This window comes from Ambystoma mexicanum, chromosome 10 (assembly GCF_040938575.1).
Source record: "Ambystoma mexicanum isolate Mex_15411 chromosome 10, UKY_AmexF1_1, whole genome shotgun sequence".
NCBI classification, from domain to species: Eukaryota; Metazoa; Chordata; class Amphibia; order Caudata; family Ambystomatidae; genus Ambystoma; species Ambystoma mexicanum.
In genome coordinates, this window is record NC_090932.1 from 1,030,262,161 (window position 1) to 1,030,280,154 (window position 17,994).

The following is a 17,994-nucleotide window of genomic DNA, read 5'->3' on the forward strand; positions in this document are numbered from 1 at the left end:
AAAAGCTGGCAGGGTCCGGTTGCACTTGCACCGGTGTTGCCAGAGCGTTCAGAATTGCCGCTCAGCCCCGGCCCGCTCACTGAACGTGCTTCGGAAGCGCTTCACTGCTCGGAAAAGCACACGGGTGTTATCAGAGGGCAAGCGGGGAAGAGTGGGCGGCCGTTGCCATGGTCCTTTCCTCAGATGGGAAACACCAGGGTGGGTCCGCCCGCGCATCCAATAATTAAGAAGAAGGAGGAACTAGTCGTTACCGTAAAGGGAGGCGGGAAAGTGGGGAGTTACTACACAAGAGATATATGAGAGTAAACACGTGGAGAGAAGCAGACTCTGGAAGAGCACATTGCAACACAGAGACAGGCGGGCGAGGGAGGAGGAGCGCCAGATTCAGCAGGAGAGAGCAGAGAGCAGCGATTAGAGTGACCCTGAGTTGGAAGTGAATAGCCACAATACGTGGATATTGGATGAGTATATAGGTGGGAAGAAGAAAACAGATAACCCACAAGAAGGGATGGAGTGAGACCTATTTTGGGGAGTACGATACTGCGAGATTGCTGCACAGGTGAGAGAGAATCTACAAGAGAGAGGTGCAGAAGAGTAGGCTACAGAAAGAGAAAGGAGAAAAGGGAGAGGTGAAAGAACAGATACGGCTCGTTTCCTGCAGGAGCCACAAGTGCGTCATGGTGGACCTCACTGCCGTGTTACTAGCCCTGCTCGTGGCTTTCATTGTTGGTCAGTATGTCAAGCTGCAATCCAGGAGGGGACAATTCCCCCCTGGACCAACCCCGCTTCCCATCATCGGCAACCTGTGGAACCTGAGATTCGAGCTTCGCCATGAGACCCTCATGCAGGTAATGTGAAGCTTGTAATGCCAGGTGCTTGGCCATTAAAAACTGAATTCTCAATTGGGACCATTATTTTGCAAGAAATGCCATTTCGAAAGACTCTTTAATCTATCAATATATAAGATCACTGCGCCGTTTGTCAGCATACACCTTTGTTTTCCTGTGCTATTAATGGTAGCAGGTCAGAAGTACTGGGTCCTCTGTGCTGACATGCTTTTCTATGGGTTTTGTGGAAACGTTTGGGAGTATGTTATCCGAAAGGGTGAGCCAACGATCTGATAAACTCCATCACTTTGAGTTTGGTTAGCCTTTATGTGGGGCCGAGTGTGTTAGGATAAAAAGAGGATAGCTTTAGACATAGCTTAAACAGTGTTCATGTGCTAACGGCTAGACCTCTTGCGTCTGTCTGCAGGAGATTGTTGTGTGTAGTGTAAGGTGGTAGGAGATCTTCGCGGGGAGTCGGTAAGTCATAGGTAGAAAGGACTCATAATGCAACCTGCACTCGTACTACTGGCCTCTTGCAGACAGGTTCCTCTCTTTCTCTCTTCCTCTCTTTCTCTCCCTCTCTTTCTCAGTCTCTCATTCTCTCTTTCGCTGCCTCTCTCTTTCTCCCTCTCCCTTTCTCAAATACATTGTACCATATGTCCAACACAGATCTGTGAATTAGGAGTTCAGATAAGGAGGCAGTCCCGATAATGAACTCATTGCCATAAGCTGCATGATAAGGGTTAAGCGAGTCAAGGACCTTTGATTCAGAGAAAGGGCTTCTTGAAATAAGAAGACCCCAGGCACCTATTTCACCTTCCTGGATAGCACCTGTACATTTCAAGAGACCTACTATCTTCTCACTGCTACAGTACAAGCTCCTATTGCTGGTCACAGCAGAGCACACAAGGACTGACTGGACAGTGTTTGAGCCTCTTAACCTGCCAAGCAGTTATTCCTTTCACACTCTGGCAGTGTGGGAAACAAACATTGCAGTTGGAGACTTCGGCCGACAGTGCTTTCCATCCAGCTCGAGTTATGGCCTTTCCATCTCCCATGCTTGTCAAGTGACTGGCACTACCCAAGCCCTGCCAGACTGTTAAAGACAGTTTATGAACCACCTGATATCTCAGACTGTATAACCCTTACAGGCATAATATGGCTGGCCAGAGAAAGTCAGCGAGCTTTGTATTCCATGTGACTGATAATGCCCCAAGTTTAAGTCTTCCAGAAGCACTGGCCTGCTAAAGCATATCGTAGTGTAATACCATGCCTACTTAGGAGAAATAGGTTTAAACTGCTGGCTTCATGGTAGCAATCCTGATGAAATAGAGCAGTGGTTTCTTTTTGCTGGTGAAAATATAGAGGTGTGACCTGAAGCCTGAGGTCCAAATTTCAGCTGAGTTAGTCTTCCACTTTTTAACAGGGCTGCAATACTTTCAGCAGGACAATACAGCAGTTCCCAGCAGACCAACAGTGCTCTAATGCATAAAGACAGGTTGTTTGCTTTTGTGTTATTTTTTGCTTTCCGTAATATTTGAATGGGACAGTACTGAGGTTTTTCAGCACGGCTGCTATATGGTATTTGCACTTCTTGGAGAATTGCTTATACTTTTAATAAGAAAGTAGTGTGCTTTTTGCAGCCCACTATTATATTTCCATGGGACAGTATCTGCATTTCTTAAAGGGACTACTATACATAAATGGACAGTACCAGTACTTATCAGTAGTAGTGTTATACTCTTACTTGAACAGTACATTACTTTTCTTTAGCTCTTGTGACAAATCGAGAGAATTTGTCACTTCTCCTCAAGGGGGAGTTCCTTTCTGTGAGGCTAGGTAAGTGAGTCCGCTGCGCAATACCCTCCGTAGGGGTAGAGGCAAGTGGAACATCACTGGGAGAGACTCCCCCTTTGGGGACTAGGACTCCCATTCTTATGAGGGTCTCCATAAGGCTGGTCGGACCATGGTCTACATGGGATGTGTCAAAACAGGAACATATGAATGATCGAGACTGGGACGAAGAAACTCAAGGATATCATTTTCTTGGGAGAAAATCCTTTTATATCCCTATCCCTCTAAATAAGGATGTCCACGTTACAGGGGCGAGTATGTTAAAGGAAGTGATACCGAAGAGTGAAGTGAAAGAAGCACGAGACGTGAGAGAGAAGAATAGGTACAGGTTGTGGGAAGTCCCAAACTGCACTACATCGAACGAGAGATGGAAGAAACCCGCAAGTTTCAAACTCTCTTGCAGTTGCATTTCAGGATGCCAAAGCCATGGCAATCTCGGGACATGAAAAACAGACAGCACAGGAGCACAAGCCCAAGCAGAGGTGGTGGCGAGACCATGGGCAGGAGCCTGCGGTGGATCGTCGGTCCTAATAACGTCACAGAGACCACCAGCAACACTGAAGAAACAGGTGTCCGTGAGTGCAGTCAAGAACGGCAGCTCCAGGAGAAGGAGAGCGAGAGCGAAGATACGAACACCAGAGAAGAGACAGCATTCGTGACAACCAGCAGGAAGGAGAGACCCCGGGATTGAAACCCTCCAATAGCGTTCTTCCTGCCACAAAGGAAGGTAACCGGGTGAACGAGAGGTGTGGGGAGACTCCAGAGACTCAAAATGTTATATATCCAACTCGTCACAGTAGAAAACCAGAAATAGAGTTAGCTTTGAACTAAATGGATACAAAGATTGTAAATCAAGAGAAAGTCATTATAATATACCGCCAATTCGTCACAGTAGAAGATATGTAACCGTGAAAGCAAACGGGTACAAAGATTGCAAAACAAGAACACATCTTAATATTACACAGTAGAAGATGTGAAACTGAGTTAGCTTCACAAAGGAGTAGATTTGAATGTGGTGAACCAGAGAAGAATATTGTTGAGAAACTGGATTATAGAGAACCATTGGGATAAAATATTGTGGGAAAGGGGGAAACCAAGAGCTATCCTGTACAGAACAAAGTAGAAAGAAAGAAAGACAGAATTCTGAATCTATAGAAATACACCCTCTCAGAGAGACAGCCAAAAGGAAGCCAAGGTGAAGAAGGAAAGTGCATCCCAATGAGAGCTCAGGAAAACTATATTCCCTCAGAAGGATACAAGCAGGTCTACGACAAAAAGCATAAAACCCGAAAGAGAGAGCCACAAGGAACCGAAGGTGAAGAAGGAAAGTGCATCCCAGTCAAGAGGCCAATATAAGACCCTGCATTGTCCACAAGGCCTTCCGGGGCCGGGGGCCTCAATACCTTCAATTCTCTCTGCCTAAGTATCTTCCTTCTCGGGCTCTTCGCTCATCCCCCTCCAACTCCCTTAGGGTTAGTCACTTCTCCAAACAGCAAGTTGGTGGTAGATCTCTTTCTTCTGCTGGGGCCTCCCTCTGGAACAGCCTCCCTGCCTCTCCGAAACTTGAGGTGAACCATCTCCGGTTCCAGAAGCACCTCAAGACCTTCCTCTTTGCTTCCGCTTTCTCTCCTCCTCTCCCCTGCTGATCTCCTGGCTGAATCTGAAACTGCACTGGTTACCTGTTACCCTCTGATCTCAGGCCCAGGTCCTCTCCCCGCCAGCTGCACATCTGCACTTCCCCCCTGGCAACTATTGCACTTGGGGACTGTTTCTGTATCCCTACAGCCCCTACTAGCACTTGGCACCTGATGTCTGCACTTAGCCTTGCACTTGCCACCAGCTGGCTGCAATTTTATTTATTGTCTTATTTATTTTACTGTTATCCTATGCCCCCCGACTGTTTTCCCCCCACACTTTTCCCCTTCCCCCCTCCCCTGCACTTGCGCGATCCCAATGTCACCTGGCTTAGTAGGATCGCTGTCTCTGTCTACTCTCTGTTACCCCTCCTTTGCCTCGTCGCGCCTTGAAACTCTTGTGTATAGGCGCGTTATAAATGCCATATCATATAGAAGTCGCAAGAGACTATTTGCGAGTTAGATATTAAAGACTGGTGCAATGAGTACCCACGGGAAAAGGGAGTGCTTCTCCTGACCTAAGTTAGATTTCTCTTAGTAGTAGGGATAGTTTTGGACAGCAGACTTGTTTCTTTGGACTTCACGACTGGCAAACAAGCCCATAGGTATTAGTATAGGCAGAGACCACCCACAGACATAGGGAAAGTTAGGCCTTTTTACCTTTATGTTGATAAATAAGAGTAAATAATGTTCTGAGTCTTCTGACTCACCACACTCTGCTTTGCTTTCATTCGTGCTGTAATGGCAGCTGTTTTCAAGCTCACCAGAGGCCAATCTACGGATGGAAATTGATTCTGAATTCTTCTACACTGCCTGAGCACATATCATGGACACTGGCAGGATCGAAGTCGGACATTGGATGATGCTCCAATTAAATCCAAATAAGACCTAGCTTATTCTGTATGGCCCTAAACAGCTGATTCCCACTTGCCTATTTCTTCTCACTCTGTCCATCTCTTTCAAGGTAAAGAATGTAGGCTGCATTTGGGAATTGAATTTAGGGTGTGAACAATAGTACAATCTATCTTCTACCATCTACGCTTGCTGCAGCATGTACTCCCATTTCTCTCACTATCAGATCATGCTTTTGTGGCGGGCTTCCTTGTCAATTCCAGGTTGGATTATGCAAATGACTTGCCATCCGCATTCCTTTAAAGCAACTGCAGCACCTACAAAGTTCTCAAAACGTGTCAGTTATACTCTTTTTCAAGTTACCTTAAACAGCTTTAGTCTCATCCTGTTAGGACAGTTTTTCTGAAGTCCAACTAAGGCAGTGGGTCGCGCACCCACAGTCTAAAAAATTTGTTAAAAATTATTAGAATTCTTTTTTTTGTTTCCCCGTGGGCAGGTGCTTACTTCACCAGAGCCGCCACCGCCATTCTAATGACTTTCCACCTTTGTGGCGGCTCCAGCAGAGAGGCTGTGGGCATAGAACATATGCCAACCCCCCGGTGGGGGCCTTCTTCCTGGTGTTCAGAAATATTCGCCTTCGTGCCATATGTGCTCCCCCTGGGACCATTCTGCTTTCCAATTTCTCTGCCTCTTCTTAACACACGCATGTAGCTCTAGCTTGACCCTAGCCTGATCCGCCAAGGTGATTACTGTTACCTCATGCGGTAACAGTAACTCGGCACAGAGTTCAGGGTTGTTGTTCGTCCGCCCATATAAGACTCCATTTGGGATAAACTGACTTACTGCATGCACTCATTCTGCCTGGTCTGTTATCGTGGTTTGGCTGGAGGTATTGGCTTTTGCCCACAAGTCAAAGCAGTTTTTTTTTATTTCTCAGGGTTACCAAAGTCTAATCACGAGGATCATTAAACGCATTTATTTCCTTAAGCTATTGCTTTGCACGCAAGGCGAGGTACAGTTTCTCTGTGTATTACGGTCTCGTTGGCCATACCAAGGCAACTGTTTAACAGCTTTACACCTGGTAATTGGCTCCTGTGCCGCTCATTCAACTGGAGTTCAACCTGCGCCGCTCATTCGACTTGAGTTCAACCTTTATTTGTATTCTACTGGTTGGCCTCCTAATACAGCACCGAGAATCCTCATTCTCCATATTGTAGCCTTTGTTCGTCCAGAGGTTTCCTTCACATTACTGAACTATCAGTCATCTCCAGCATCAGGTCGAGGATCCACTATCAATGCCATTTCATCCTACTTTCCAAGGATTTACACATGGTGCACCTAACTGTATGGACGCTCTGCTGCTTAATTCATCCAGTGCACCACCCCGACTCTAGTGCAACCCTCGTACTGTTCGGGTTATTTCCTTTCCTAACCTTCCTAGCCCCTTTACCACGTTTTGTCCTTAATCTCAAACATTTAGAGTACTTTGGAACATCACGGACAGCTGTCTTGGTAAGAGTACACACGTGTGGCCATCTGAGGGTATTATAGAGGGGTTAGGTAGTATCACACCACTTATACATGTAGTTGTTTCCTTCGGGGAAGTCAGGAAGAGTTCCTTCTTTATCCTCCTAGAAGTTCAAGGATCTCCATATCGCAGGTTAGTCTAGACGCCATGAGGGGTAACTTGTTTTTCTAGAGGCCAGCTACTGAAACATTGTTTTCTTGTTTACAGCTGGGTGTTTCCGTTCTTGTGGATTCCTCACCCTTCCAAGTGATTCATTTCTCTAGCCTTTCATTTAGTAGTGACTAGTGAGGTGCATCATTGGGAAGGTTTTTTTCTAAAGCACAGAGATACACAGGGTTTTTGAGGCTGCTTGATCCTTACATGGGTGCAACTGGTATTTCGCCTTACTGAAAGTCCATTCCATGCTCCTGGTAAGTCATACTGTGAATATTACTGGCAGAATTGTGACACTGATATTCCAAACCCTACTAAATAGATCTGGCTGTTCAGAAGTATTATACAAAATAAAGATGTATTAGAAATACAAATAGGCCATGGTAAATCTTTTTGATTGATTGATATTTATTTCTATCGCGCTCGTACTCAAGTGTTTCAGAGCGCGACAAGACAAGGGAGGGGAACAGGGGAGAACAAAACAGCGATCTTACTAGGCCCAGTGACATTGAGAACGCGCAAGGGCATGGGAGAGGGGCGAGGGGAAAAGTGCATGGAAGGGGGGAGAGGTGGAAAGTGCGAAGCAGAGGAGAAACAGATAAATAACAATAAATAAATATTAAAGGCAACAAACAGCGGTAATGCAGCCAGCAATTTGCAAGTGCTAGGTTTAAGGGAGCAGACAGGGTAGGTCCGATAAATGCAGGAAGAAAAAGGGGGGGCTATATGGGTACAGATACAGACCCCAGTGCAAAGGGTGGCCCGGAGGCAGTGCGGGAGGGTGACAGGATGAGCAGGTACCTGGGTCCAAAAGACAGAGGGTGGCCTGGTGCACGGTGCCAAGAGAGAACAGATCAGCAGGGGAGAGGGGGAGCAAAGGCAGAAGAAAAGAGGAAGGACTTGAGGTGCTTCCGTAACCGGAGCTGGTTCTCCTCAAGTTTTAGAGTGGCAGGGAGGCTGTTCCAGAGGGAGGCCCCAGCTGAAGACAGAGATCTACCCCCAGCTTGTTTCTTAGAAAAACGACTGACCATGAGTGAGTTGGAGGTAGAGGAGCGAAGAGTTCGAGAGGGGAGGTATTTGCGAAGGGATAGCTGAAGGTATTTTGGACCCAGGCCCCAGAAAGCTTTGTGGACAATGCAGAGGGTTTTGAATTTAATCCTTGCATCCACTGGGAGCCAGTGAAGAGATTTCAGAGCTGGAGAGATACGATCCCAGGGCTTAAGGCCAAGGACAAGTCTCGCAGTCCTGTTCTGGATTAGTTGCAGAGGGCAGAGGGTAGAGGCAGGTAGATTTTGAAAGAGGCTGTTACAATAGTCCAAGCTAGAGAGAACCAGAGCTTGAGATACCATGAGCTTCTGGGGGAAGGAGAGGAAAGGCAGAGTACCTCTGAGGAGCTGCAGTTGGAAATTTGACTTTTTAGAGACTTTGGAGATGTGGGCGGAGAAGGAAAGGGTGGAGTCAAAGATGTGGAGTCAAAGATGACCCCGAGGTTCTTAGCCTCGCAGGTGGGGGTAGGAGGAGGGCCAAGGGAGGCCAGCCAGAGAGTGAATCTTGGGGTAAGTACTTTGTCATAGAATCATCAACACAATATAAAAACACAGTACAATGCTTAAGGTACACAGACCAACGCATAGACCTTGTTCAGAATAACTATTATTTCTAGGAAAGTCAGACCCAATCCTACACATTTAAAATAGAACACACCCATTCAGGGGGAGTGAAACCACAAGTTACTTTTAGATTACTTACAGTAATTCAAGGTTTGTAGAGCCTGTCAGTTATGCAGTGACTCTCAGTTAAGAAATCACATAGTAAACCAACCCTGTTACCAGGATACTTTTCTGTATAGTGGAACACAAATTCATGTAATAGTATGAACCTATAACTACATTCAGGATAACCCTCAGTTATGCTAGGCGAGCAAGACCTAATGTTGCAATATACTATTACAGTTGCTTTTCAGAGCAGTGGAACACAGACTAAGCTAAGCAATAACTCTGTACACTACTTTTGGATTGCTCTTGGCAGACCAAGGTAAGTAAAATCCACAGTACACTTATTAAGAATGACACACAGCTATTCAAGGTAGGTAAAACCCAAGGCAGACTTATTCTAGACACTATACAGCAGGTCAGGGGAAGCAAGACCCAGTTGGTAAACGTATACTCTTATTTTCTTAAAGAAATAGTTAGGTGAAGCCAACAGCATTTTTTGGGGGAAGTGGGGGAACCAATTCACAGGTGATTAAATAATCTTATATATACTTCTAAGAATTGCAAAACACATTGAAAGAATAGTATGGACTTTTGTAACTGCTCATATTTCAGAGGGACAGTTACCAACCAACTCTTTTACAAGTAAGCAACTTTTCAACACTCGTTATATTCCAGGGCAAAAGGCCCAAACCTTATAAGTATTTCCCTATTCTTGAAGCATGAGTGGTCTCATTGGCACGAGGGGGTCACTAGGGCCAACAGACAAGTCAGGATAGGCACAGATGTAGGAAAATTCAGAGTTCCTGGGGAAAGCTGTTCAAAACAAGTATGTGTTTCACTTTAGAGTTGTAGCAAGCTTCCAGGGACTTCGGAGAAGACACCTTAGAGCGATTTCAGCATTGGGCCTGGGTGAACTGGATAAAAGCACTCCCAATCACATGAATCACCCCAAAAGCTTCACATGAATCACAAAAGACTTAAGGTATGTAATATCCCAGCCAACACAGTACCTCAGCAAAGAAGAGGAATTTGCAGCAGCTATCAATGGGGAAGGCTCCAGGCAAGAGTTTTGTGGATGCCGATCGCAGATCTGTAGTTTTGGCGACCTTTTCAGGAGCCAGGAGAAGACTAAATATCGGATTATCGTCACTAATCTGGTCCAGCACTCTGGTGAGGGGACTTCAAGGGCTCAAATCAAGTATTTGGAGGTCCAGCAGGATGCCCCCAAAGTTTCAGCAAGATTCATAATTCGTAAGACCATGCACCGTGGGGTGGCTTGAGGTCCCATGGTATTGGTGTATTGCAGCCCGGCAATGTCGCAGCTTGTTGTGGGATAGCCCAAAAGGCAGGTATTCCTGAGTCTAGTGGGTCCCAGCAGGCTCTGGGTTGGGGTTATCTTTGGGACCCCAGGTTGCTTGGAAGGAAGGGTAACAGCAGGCTCCGGGTACACAGCAGGCTCTACGGTCACTGGAAATCGTCTCAGCAGGCTTTACTTCATCTTCCTCTTCGGATTTGGTTCCAGTAGTCTACTACCTCTTCAGCTACAGGATCGGACCTTTACACAGGAAGCCAGCCAAACAAATAAGCCTGCAACATTCAAACCTGAGTGGGTAGCAGTCCTTTTAGGACAGCCAACCTCCCAGTTGGAACTGGATTCCAAAGGCAGGCTGGAAGACAAAGGACTGCAGAGTTTTGGACTCCTCTCTCACTTCCTGCTATCCCAGACACTCTGGAGCCTGGGCAGGATTGCCCAAAGTCTCCCGCCGAAGACAAAACCCACACAAAAGAATGTTCCACCCCGGAGAGTAGGGGAAGGACCAAGAAAGGACAAGAAACTCAAAAATGATGAAAAAAGAAGACCGGGCCATTTTGGTACAATGGGCACCCATAGGTGTCTTTACCCCAGTTGTGCAAACAGCCTGCAAGTAAGGTGCACCGAATTAGTAAAAAGGTTCACTGCCACCAGCCATTTAGGTTAAACTTGTCTCTGTAACAGAAATGTTCCAGTGGTAGTGAGAAAGGGGATACACTGTATCTCCCCAGCACTCCACATAAGGTGGGGTATGCTGGTCTCACAGAATAAAATGTAGAAAGGATATAAATATCCTTTCTACCCTTGGGAACTGTAGTTCTCACAAATTAAGCCAGAGAAAATAAAAAGGGAAGTCCAAGGGGCAACACTGCACATAAACTGCGGTATGCTGCAACAATAAAATGTACATTGGAATGGAATGGAAAAGGCATTTATAGAGCGCATATCCAAAGATCCAAGTAAAAAGATGCATCTGGGCGCAGTTGGTATTTAATGATGAACAGGCAGCATTAGTGAACCAGATTACTGAAAAAGGTGGGTTTTAATCTTCTTCCTAAACACCTCCAGTGATTCCACTCTCCTTAATTCAGATGGAAGGTTATTCCAATGCTGCAGAGCCTTGCATGAGAAACATTTGTTCCCATAGCAAACTGATTTATAGGGAACAATTTTAGCTGAAAGGTAGGCTGGTGCCAAACCATTAATGCATTTACAAACAAGAAACAGGGTTTTAAACAAAATACACTGCTATACACGGAGCCAATGAATATTCCTGCTAAGGTGTGAAATGGATGCCCTCCTTAGGAGTGAGAAGATAAGTCTCACTGCAGAGTTTTGAGCAACCTGCAATCGCTGAACCTGGTATTTGGGAATACCCAGGAGAAGGGAGTTACAGTAGTCAAGCCTTGAATTAACAAGGGCACTGACCACTGAGCATTGATCTTTGCCCAGAATAAGAGACATTAGAGGTTTCAACAGTTTGAGTTGATAGTAAACTGTTTTAATAATCTGATTAATCTGGCCATTGAAGTTCATGTTAGCTTGCCAGATACAGCCAAGATTCTTGACTTTTTGCGAATAGTCTGTCTGGACATTAAAAAGAGGAGGACACAGGATTGGCATAAGATTGGCTAATTTGTTTTTTGGACCAAATACAATAATCTCTGTTTTAGATGATTTTAACTGCAGTTTATTTTCCAGCATCCAGGTTTTGATTTCCTTAGCACATTGTGAAACGCGGGTTGTTGCATCCGCCATACTTGTAAACCACACATATATTAATATATGTGTATCGTCCACATATGAATGACATTGTAGATTACAATTTGAAAAGAGTTTCAAAAGCAGGCATATGTACACATTAAAAAGCAGGGGGGACAAGGAGGATACCTGAGGCACTCCACACACCACTGACAGAAGGTCAGAAAGAAATGGGCCCAATTTGACCTGTTTTCGATCCAACAGAAAAGATGAAAACCATCCCAGAGCCCCCTCAGATACATGAGCAACTGTGGAGAGTCTGGAAAGGAGGATCTTAAAATAAACCGTGTCATATGCTGCGGACAGGTCCAACATAACAAGCATGCTAATGTCGTCTTTGTTGGCAGCCCTTAAGATATCGTCCCACACTGTGACCAGAGCTGATTCTGCCCCATGGCTGGGTCGGAACCCTGGCTGGTATATATCCAGAATGGCATGCTCTTCCACAAAGCTCTGGAGCTGTGTTGTCACTGTCTTTTCCCGAATCTTTGCAGGCCAAAGTAGGCCAGCAATTGGACGATAATTAGATAGGATTCTGTGGTCCAAAGATGTTTTTTGAATAGTGGGGTAAGGTACGAGTTTTTTGGCTCAGATGGGACACTTCCTTGACTCAATGAGGCGTTGACTATAAAGTGGACGATCTCACTTAAGGCTGGTATGTACCGTTTAGCCAGATATGCCGGAATGGGATCGTAAATAAGGTTTGTAGGTTGACGTTTTTCATAAGTGATGCCAAAACGTTGTCAAAAAAGGATAAAATCAAGAAGACACTATGGAGAGTCTTAACAATGACACCTGTAAAAAGAGTAAAAGAAAGGGTGAGTGTGGAAAAAGGTTCACACTCACTGAGGTATAAGGAAAAATAATCCATAAATCCAGCAAAAAATTCTGGGGGTTTCACAAGTGAGGGAGATTGAGCACTAAAATGAACATCTTACCTGACACAGCCTTCCTGGCTACCCTTTAGACGAATGATTGATTTTAACATCCTGAAGTATGTCAATGGATGTGCTCCTTATCTATCTATTAAAATTTCACACAACCAGCTGAATCGCTTCCTTTGTTCGGCTAAGAAGCACTTGCTGCTGATTCCGTCATCTGAATACGTTTCTAGAGGCAACCTACGGCCCTCAGTTATGGAACTCACTACCACTATTTCTGCATAAATTGTCTTCTATGGTTGCTTTTAAGAAAGCCCTTAAAACGTATCTTTTCAAGTGATAGGCGCTACATGTATTGATGATCATTAATCTTGGCTAGTGGCTTTTGTGCAGGAAAATCTGCGCCTACATGTGATGTATTCTGCTTGGTGAGCTATATAAATTCATAAAGTCAATCTAATCAATGCACCCTCTACACCTTTGAAAACCATTCTCGTACCTGACATTTGATTGACATTTCCAGGGCTACCGGAAATCTTTCAGAAATGTGTCATGGGGCTTTACAAAGAAAGATGTATGTTGATCTACAATTATGTTGTATTAACAATTCAGAATCGTTACAGTTCAGTTATTACATGCTTCCAGACTTGAAAACCTCATGGTTTTATAAAGCCAAATCCCTGACAGGCTGGCAAATTAAGTTTCCTATGCTTAAGAACATCCTGAAACATAGAAACATTCCAAAGTATATTGGAAGGTCTTGGTATAATGTGACAGACACCCACACCAACAATACCAATTCTAATTGTATTTGGCACATGAAGTATATTAAGCTATTTGTTAGCACAGAAAGGTTGACGTGCATTTCATCTCCTGGGCTGGTATTTGAAACTCGTGTCTTTTCTACTGGCATGCCATCTATTTTTGGCACTATTTCTCGGGGTGGTGGCCCAATTGATAATGCACTTGCATGATCTAATAACGTGCTGCTGCTGTTTCTTGGGGGAATGGATTGGTTTTGCATGGAACATAGAGGATTTTCTGCTGCTGAGAAATGCCCCAGTGTATTGTGACCAGTCTGACATCACCCGACCTGGAATATCTCATGTGGTTACATTCAGGACTGCATTTGTACCTTATAAAGGACTAACCTATATAAAGCACATCGAAGTACCATATGATTCAAAATGTTCTTGGTGGGACAGAACCAATGAAAGAGGAGAGTGGGCACCACCAAATTTTGCTGATAACTATATGACTTGCAAAATAATATGAATGTAGATATGTACTACACAAATGACGCCCCATCTGGTCTGCACTCTTTCTCCTTTCTCCTCCTTGCCCATTAATGGTGGCAGTAGGTGTATCATTAATGTCTATCACAATGGCACTATCATGGCCCTAGATTCTCATCCTACTTTTCTCCTTCTCGACCAGCGCCTGCCTTCTCTCCTAAACGTCCTCCCTTCTCCTGCCACCCCTTCTTCCTCTCCCCTCCCTTCTCTGCCACCACCAATGGGAGTACTACGCCACTGTACACCCCCTCGGAAAACCTTCAAAGGTGGCAACCAGCTTTACTTAGCTACTCTGAATGCTCGCTCTTCTGTCAAACACTCCTCTGACATCTGTCTCCTTCTCCAAGAGTTTGACCTGGATGCCCTCGCTCTTACCGATACGTGGTTCAATGCCAGCTCTATCACTGCTCTTGACACTCTCCTTCCTTAGGGCCACAAAATTCTCTCCAAACCTGGACCCAACAGACCTGGTGGTGGGGTGGTCTTGATCGTCCCTGAGTAGGTCCCTACTCAATCCCACTCATCTGTAGGCTTGGGGACTTGTCTACTCTCGCTCACCCTCGCAACTATCTACAGACCCCCTGGACCTATCTACCTCTAATCCGGTCACCCCTCCAGTCTCCTGGTCTGACCACTCTCTCTTTTCCTCCCACCTGGGGCCCCTTGGCCCTCTATACGAGCTACCCCCTGCACTATCAGCCTCCTTCACAGTCATTCGACAGGTCAAATGAGTGTCAGTTGCTGCTTTTGCCTCCACCTTCATCCCCCCTCCTATCCCTGCCCCTGGCTCTCCCCCTGACTCTGTCCTTGCTAACCTGCACCTTGCCATCTCTAACATCCTTGCCCCTGCCATGAGGATCCACCTAAAACCTGCCACCTAGAAAAACAGCTAGTACGTTATCTATCTGAAAAGCAAGTGCAGAGTTGCTGAAAGGAAGTGGTAGATCTTGGGCTTATCCTCTGACAAAGGGGCTTGCTGCCTGCTCCAGAGGCAATATTGCTTCTCTATCTGCTCCAAGAAGCGGGCCCACATTCAAGCCTGCATCTATGGAGCCACTAACAACACGGCCCAACTTTTCACAATCTGCAAGGCACTCACCAATCTACTTGCAGTCATCCCCTCTCTCCTTCCTTCCTAGGCTCTCTGCACTGCCTTGGCCTCCCACATCCGAAACTTAGGACAAGCTGTCCTCACTCTCCTCCACCCCATCTTCTCTCTCACAGCTGCTCCCCTGCCTCCCTTGGCCCCCTCCTCTCGCCCCCCTCACTTTCCCCCCTCCGGCCCATAGCACCAGATGAGGTCTCTAAAGGGGTCTGGTCTATGATGGCCTCCTCCAAACAGGTACTCGTGCTCTTCCAGAACCATTATGGACAACATCTCCTCTCTCGCCACGGCTCTTGCTGAGTTCTGTAGCCACTGCTTCACCACTGGCGTTTTTCTTCTATCCCTCAAGCCCTCCCTTGTGCACCCTCGCTTTAAAAAGCTGTCTGATGACCCCACCTGCCGGGCTATCTATCGCCCTATCTCTACTACCCCCTTCCTCAGTAAACTCTTGGAGAAGTTGGCCCTCCCCAACTCACCCTCCACACTGATCTTGTTGGTTGCCTTCATGACCATCAATCAGTATTCCGGGCATCCAGAGGCACGGAAACTGCTCTCCTGAACACCTGTGAAACCATGCCCACAAATCTTGAATCTAACTCTCCTGCTGTTCTGATTCTCCCAGTTCTCTCCTCTGCCTTTGACACGGTCCACCATTCCATCCTCATAAAACAACTCTGTGACACCCTCGGCATCACTGACTGGGCACTAGATTGGCTTACCTCTTTCCTCACTAACTGCCCTTCCCAGCTGCAAAAGGGCCCTTTCTCCTCCACCACCACCCTCTCTACTTGTGGCGTCCCCAGGGCTCTATCCTATTGCCATGGTTCTTCAATATATACCTCGCCCCTCTTGCTCACCTGATCTCCTCCTCTCCTCATTTGCAGTGTTATGCCAATGACACACAGCTTTCCTTCAAACTTCCCTCCACTTCCCCCTCTTCTTCCTCCTCTCTTATTGCTGACTGTCCGCCATTCAGGTAGGTATGCAGCAAATGATCTCTGCCTCTATGCCAGTAAGACAGAGATCATCCTCATTGGGTCACCTTCACCCTCTTTTCCTCCTACCCATTCGCCACCCTCTTTGGGCCCTCAACCCCCACCATCTTGTGAGGCCAAAAACCTCAGGGTCATCTTCGACTGTGCTCTCTCCTTCATCCCTCACATCATGGACCTTACCAAGAAGTCCTACTTCCAGCTCCAGCTCCTCAGAGGCATTCGTCCTTTTCTCACCTTCCCCTGGAAGCTCAATGTCTCCAGAGCTCTGGTCCTCTCCAGGATGGACTACTGCAACAGCCTATTTCTCAATCTCCTTTTTTCCTCCCTTCACCCCCTCCAACTAAACCAGAATAGGGCTGCAAGATGTATCCTTGGCCTCAAGCCCAGGGACCGTATCTCTCCAGCCCTAAACTCCCTCCACTGGCCCTGGTGGCTGCAAGGATCAAATTGAAGATGCTCTGCATCACAAGGACTCTGGGGCTTGGAACCACGCTATCTCCAACTGTTCCTCCCTAAATACTCTCCTTCTGGAGCCCTACGCTCCTCCAACTTTATGACTGTCAAACGCTTCTCCAAGCAGAGAGTGGGGGGCAGGTCTCTCTCCTCGGCTGGTGCCTCCCTTTGGACCAGCCTCACTGCCCCTCTCAGACTTGAGACTGACATCCTTATGTTCTGGAAACTGCTCATAACTCTGCTCTTCTCCACCACTATCCCTCTGTCCCTTCCCTGCTAATCACCCCACTGCCGCTGTGACTGTTGGCCTAATCGTCATGACTCCCACAGGATCCCAGACCCTTCCTCCCAGTCTATACCAGCACTCTCTCTGCCCCCTGCATTGCCCTTCCGGACCCTTTTTGGTGGCTTAACATTCCACCCTTGAGAGTCGCCTGCACTGGCACTTAGCCTGAGGTTCTCCTCCTTGGCTCCCCCTTGGCACTTCCCTCCCGGGCCCCCTTCCAACACTTGTCCACTCCCCTGCTCTTTCTTCCACCCTCATCCCCTGCACTTCTGCCTCAATGCACTTGCACGGCAGAATGCCACAAGGTCTAGTAGGACCACAACTGTATACTTATTGTTTTTTGCCGTTGTTATTATTTCCCCTGTTCCCTCCCATTTAGCCTTGTGACGCTTTGAAACACAATTCTGTTGTATAAAGTGCCTTGCAAATGCTCAATAAAATTAAAAATAAAATATCAGGAGCACTGCAGTGACCCCAGTGGCATTCTGGGTGGAAGGTATACACAAGAAGGATTATAGGTGTGTAGCTACAATACCGCATGCTCACATGACGCCTGCCTTAAAGCGCAGTACTATGCCCTCTTTAAACCGGTTCATGAACATATAGATCACAAGTGATTGTAATTACACCACCAAAAATCAATTTTAATATCTAAGAATTGCAAATCATTAAAAAACAGATGAAAAATAGAAAGATGAGGCCAATGCATTTCGGTTCTCCAACAATCCTTCATCATGGATTATCTGCAATGGAGAACAATAAATGAGAAGGCACAAAACAAAAAGTCATAACACCTATACAAAAGGAATATAGATTTAAAATAAAGAAAGAATATCCCCTGTCCCGATACAATAAGACCAATATGATAAACAACCCACCCCACCAAGCCCAAAAATAAAAAGGTGTATAATGTAAAAATCATTAATGATATGTAGACCCACCCAACTCAATATGCACAGATGAGCAAAGGAATACAACACATCCATCAAGTTCAAAATAGATAGTCAATGCAGAAAATCAGTGGAAAAAACCAACAACCAGAAAGGCTTGGTGCTAATCCATGTTAAAATACCTGTTTCCTAATAATCAAAGCACACTGCTAAGCCTAAAAGTAGAGTGCATTTCTGTGAAAGCAAAAGCAGTAACACATAAATGTAATCCATCTTGTATAGTAGACAAAACTGAGCTTCAAATAAAATACCTAACAAAGGCGGTTACCTGAGAGGATGCCAGTGGGGGACAAAAATAACAAAAGAAACATAGCCCAAAGTTCTTGATGGGGGGGGGAGTGGCCAGCAGCCATGCTGTGACGACGCTAAATTTTTAAGCTGCTGCTTGATCCG

General features: G+C 46.0%; 1 protein-coding gene across 2 annotated transcripts in view; it reads left to right on the forward strand.

Annotated features, from left to right (window-relative positions):
* Positions 1 to 273: 273 nt before the first annotated feature.
* The window catches only part of LOC138491964 (cytochrome P450 2J4-like), a 971,726-nt gene continuing 954,005 nt past the window's right edge, over positions 274 to 17,994 (forward strand). The window contains exon 1 of one of the 2 annotated variants that reach the window (XM_069618853.1): positions 274 to 848. In XM_069618853.1, coding sequence (XP_069474954.1) covers positions 678 to 848 — 171 coding nt within the window. In that variant the 5' untranslated portion in view covers positions 274 to 677. The remainder of the gene's footprint in view (positions 849 to 17,994) is intronic. The other variant, XM_069618852.1, reaches the window with a different exon arrangement.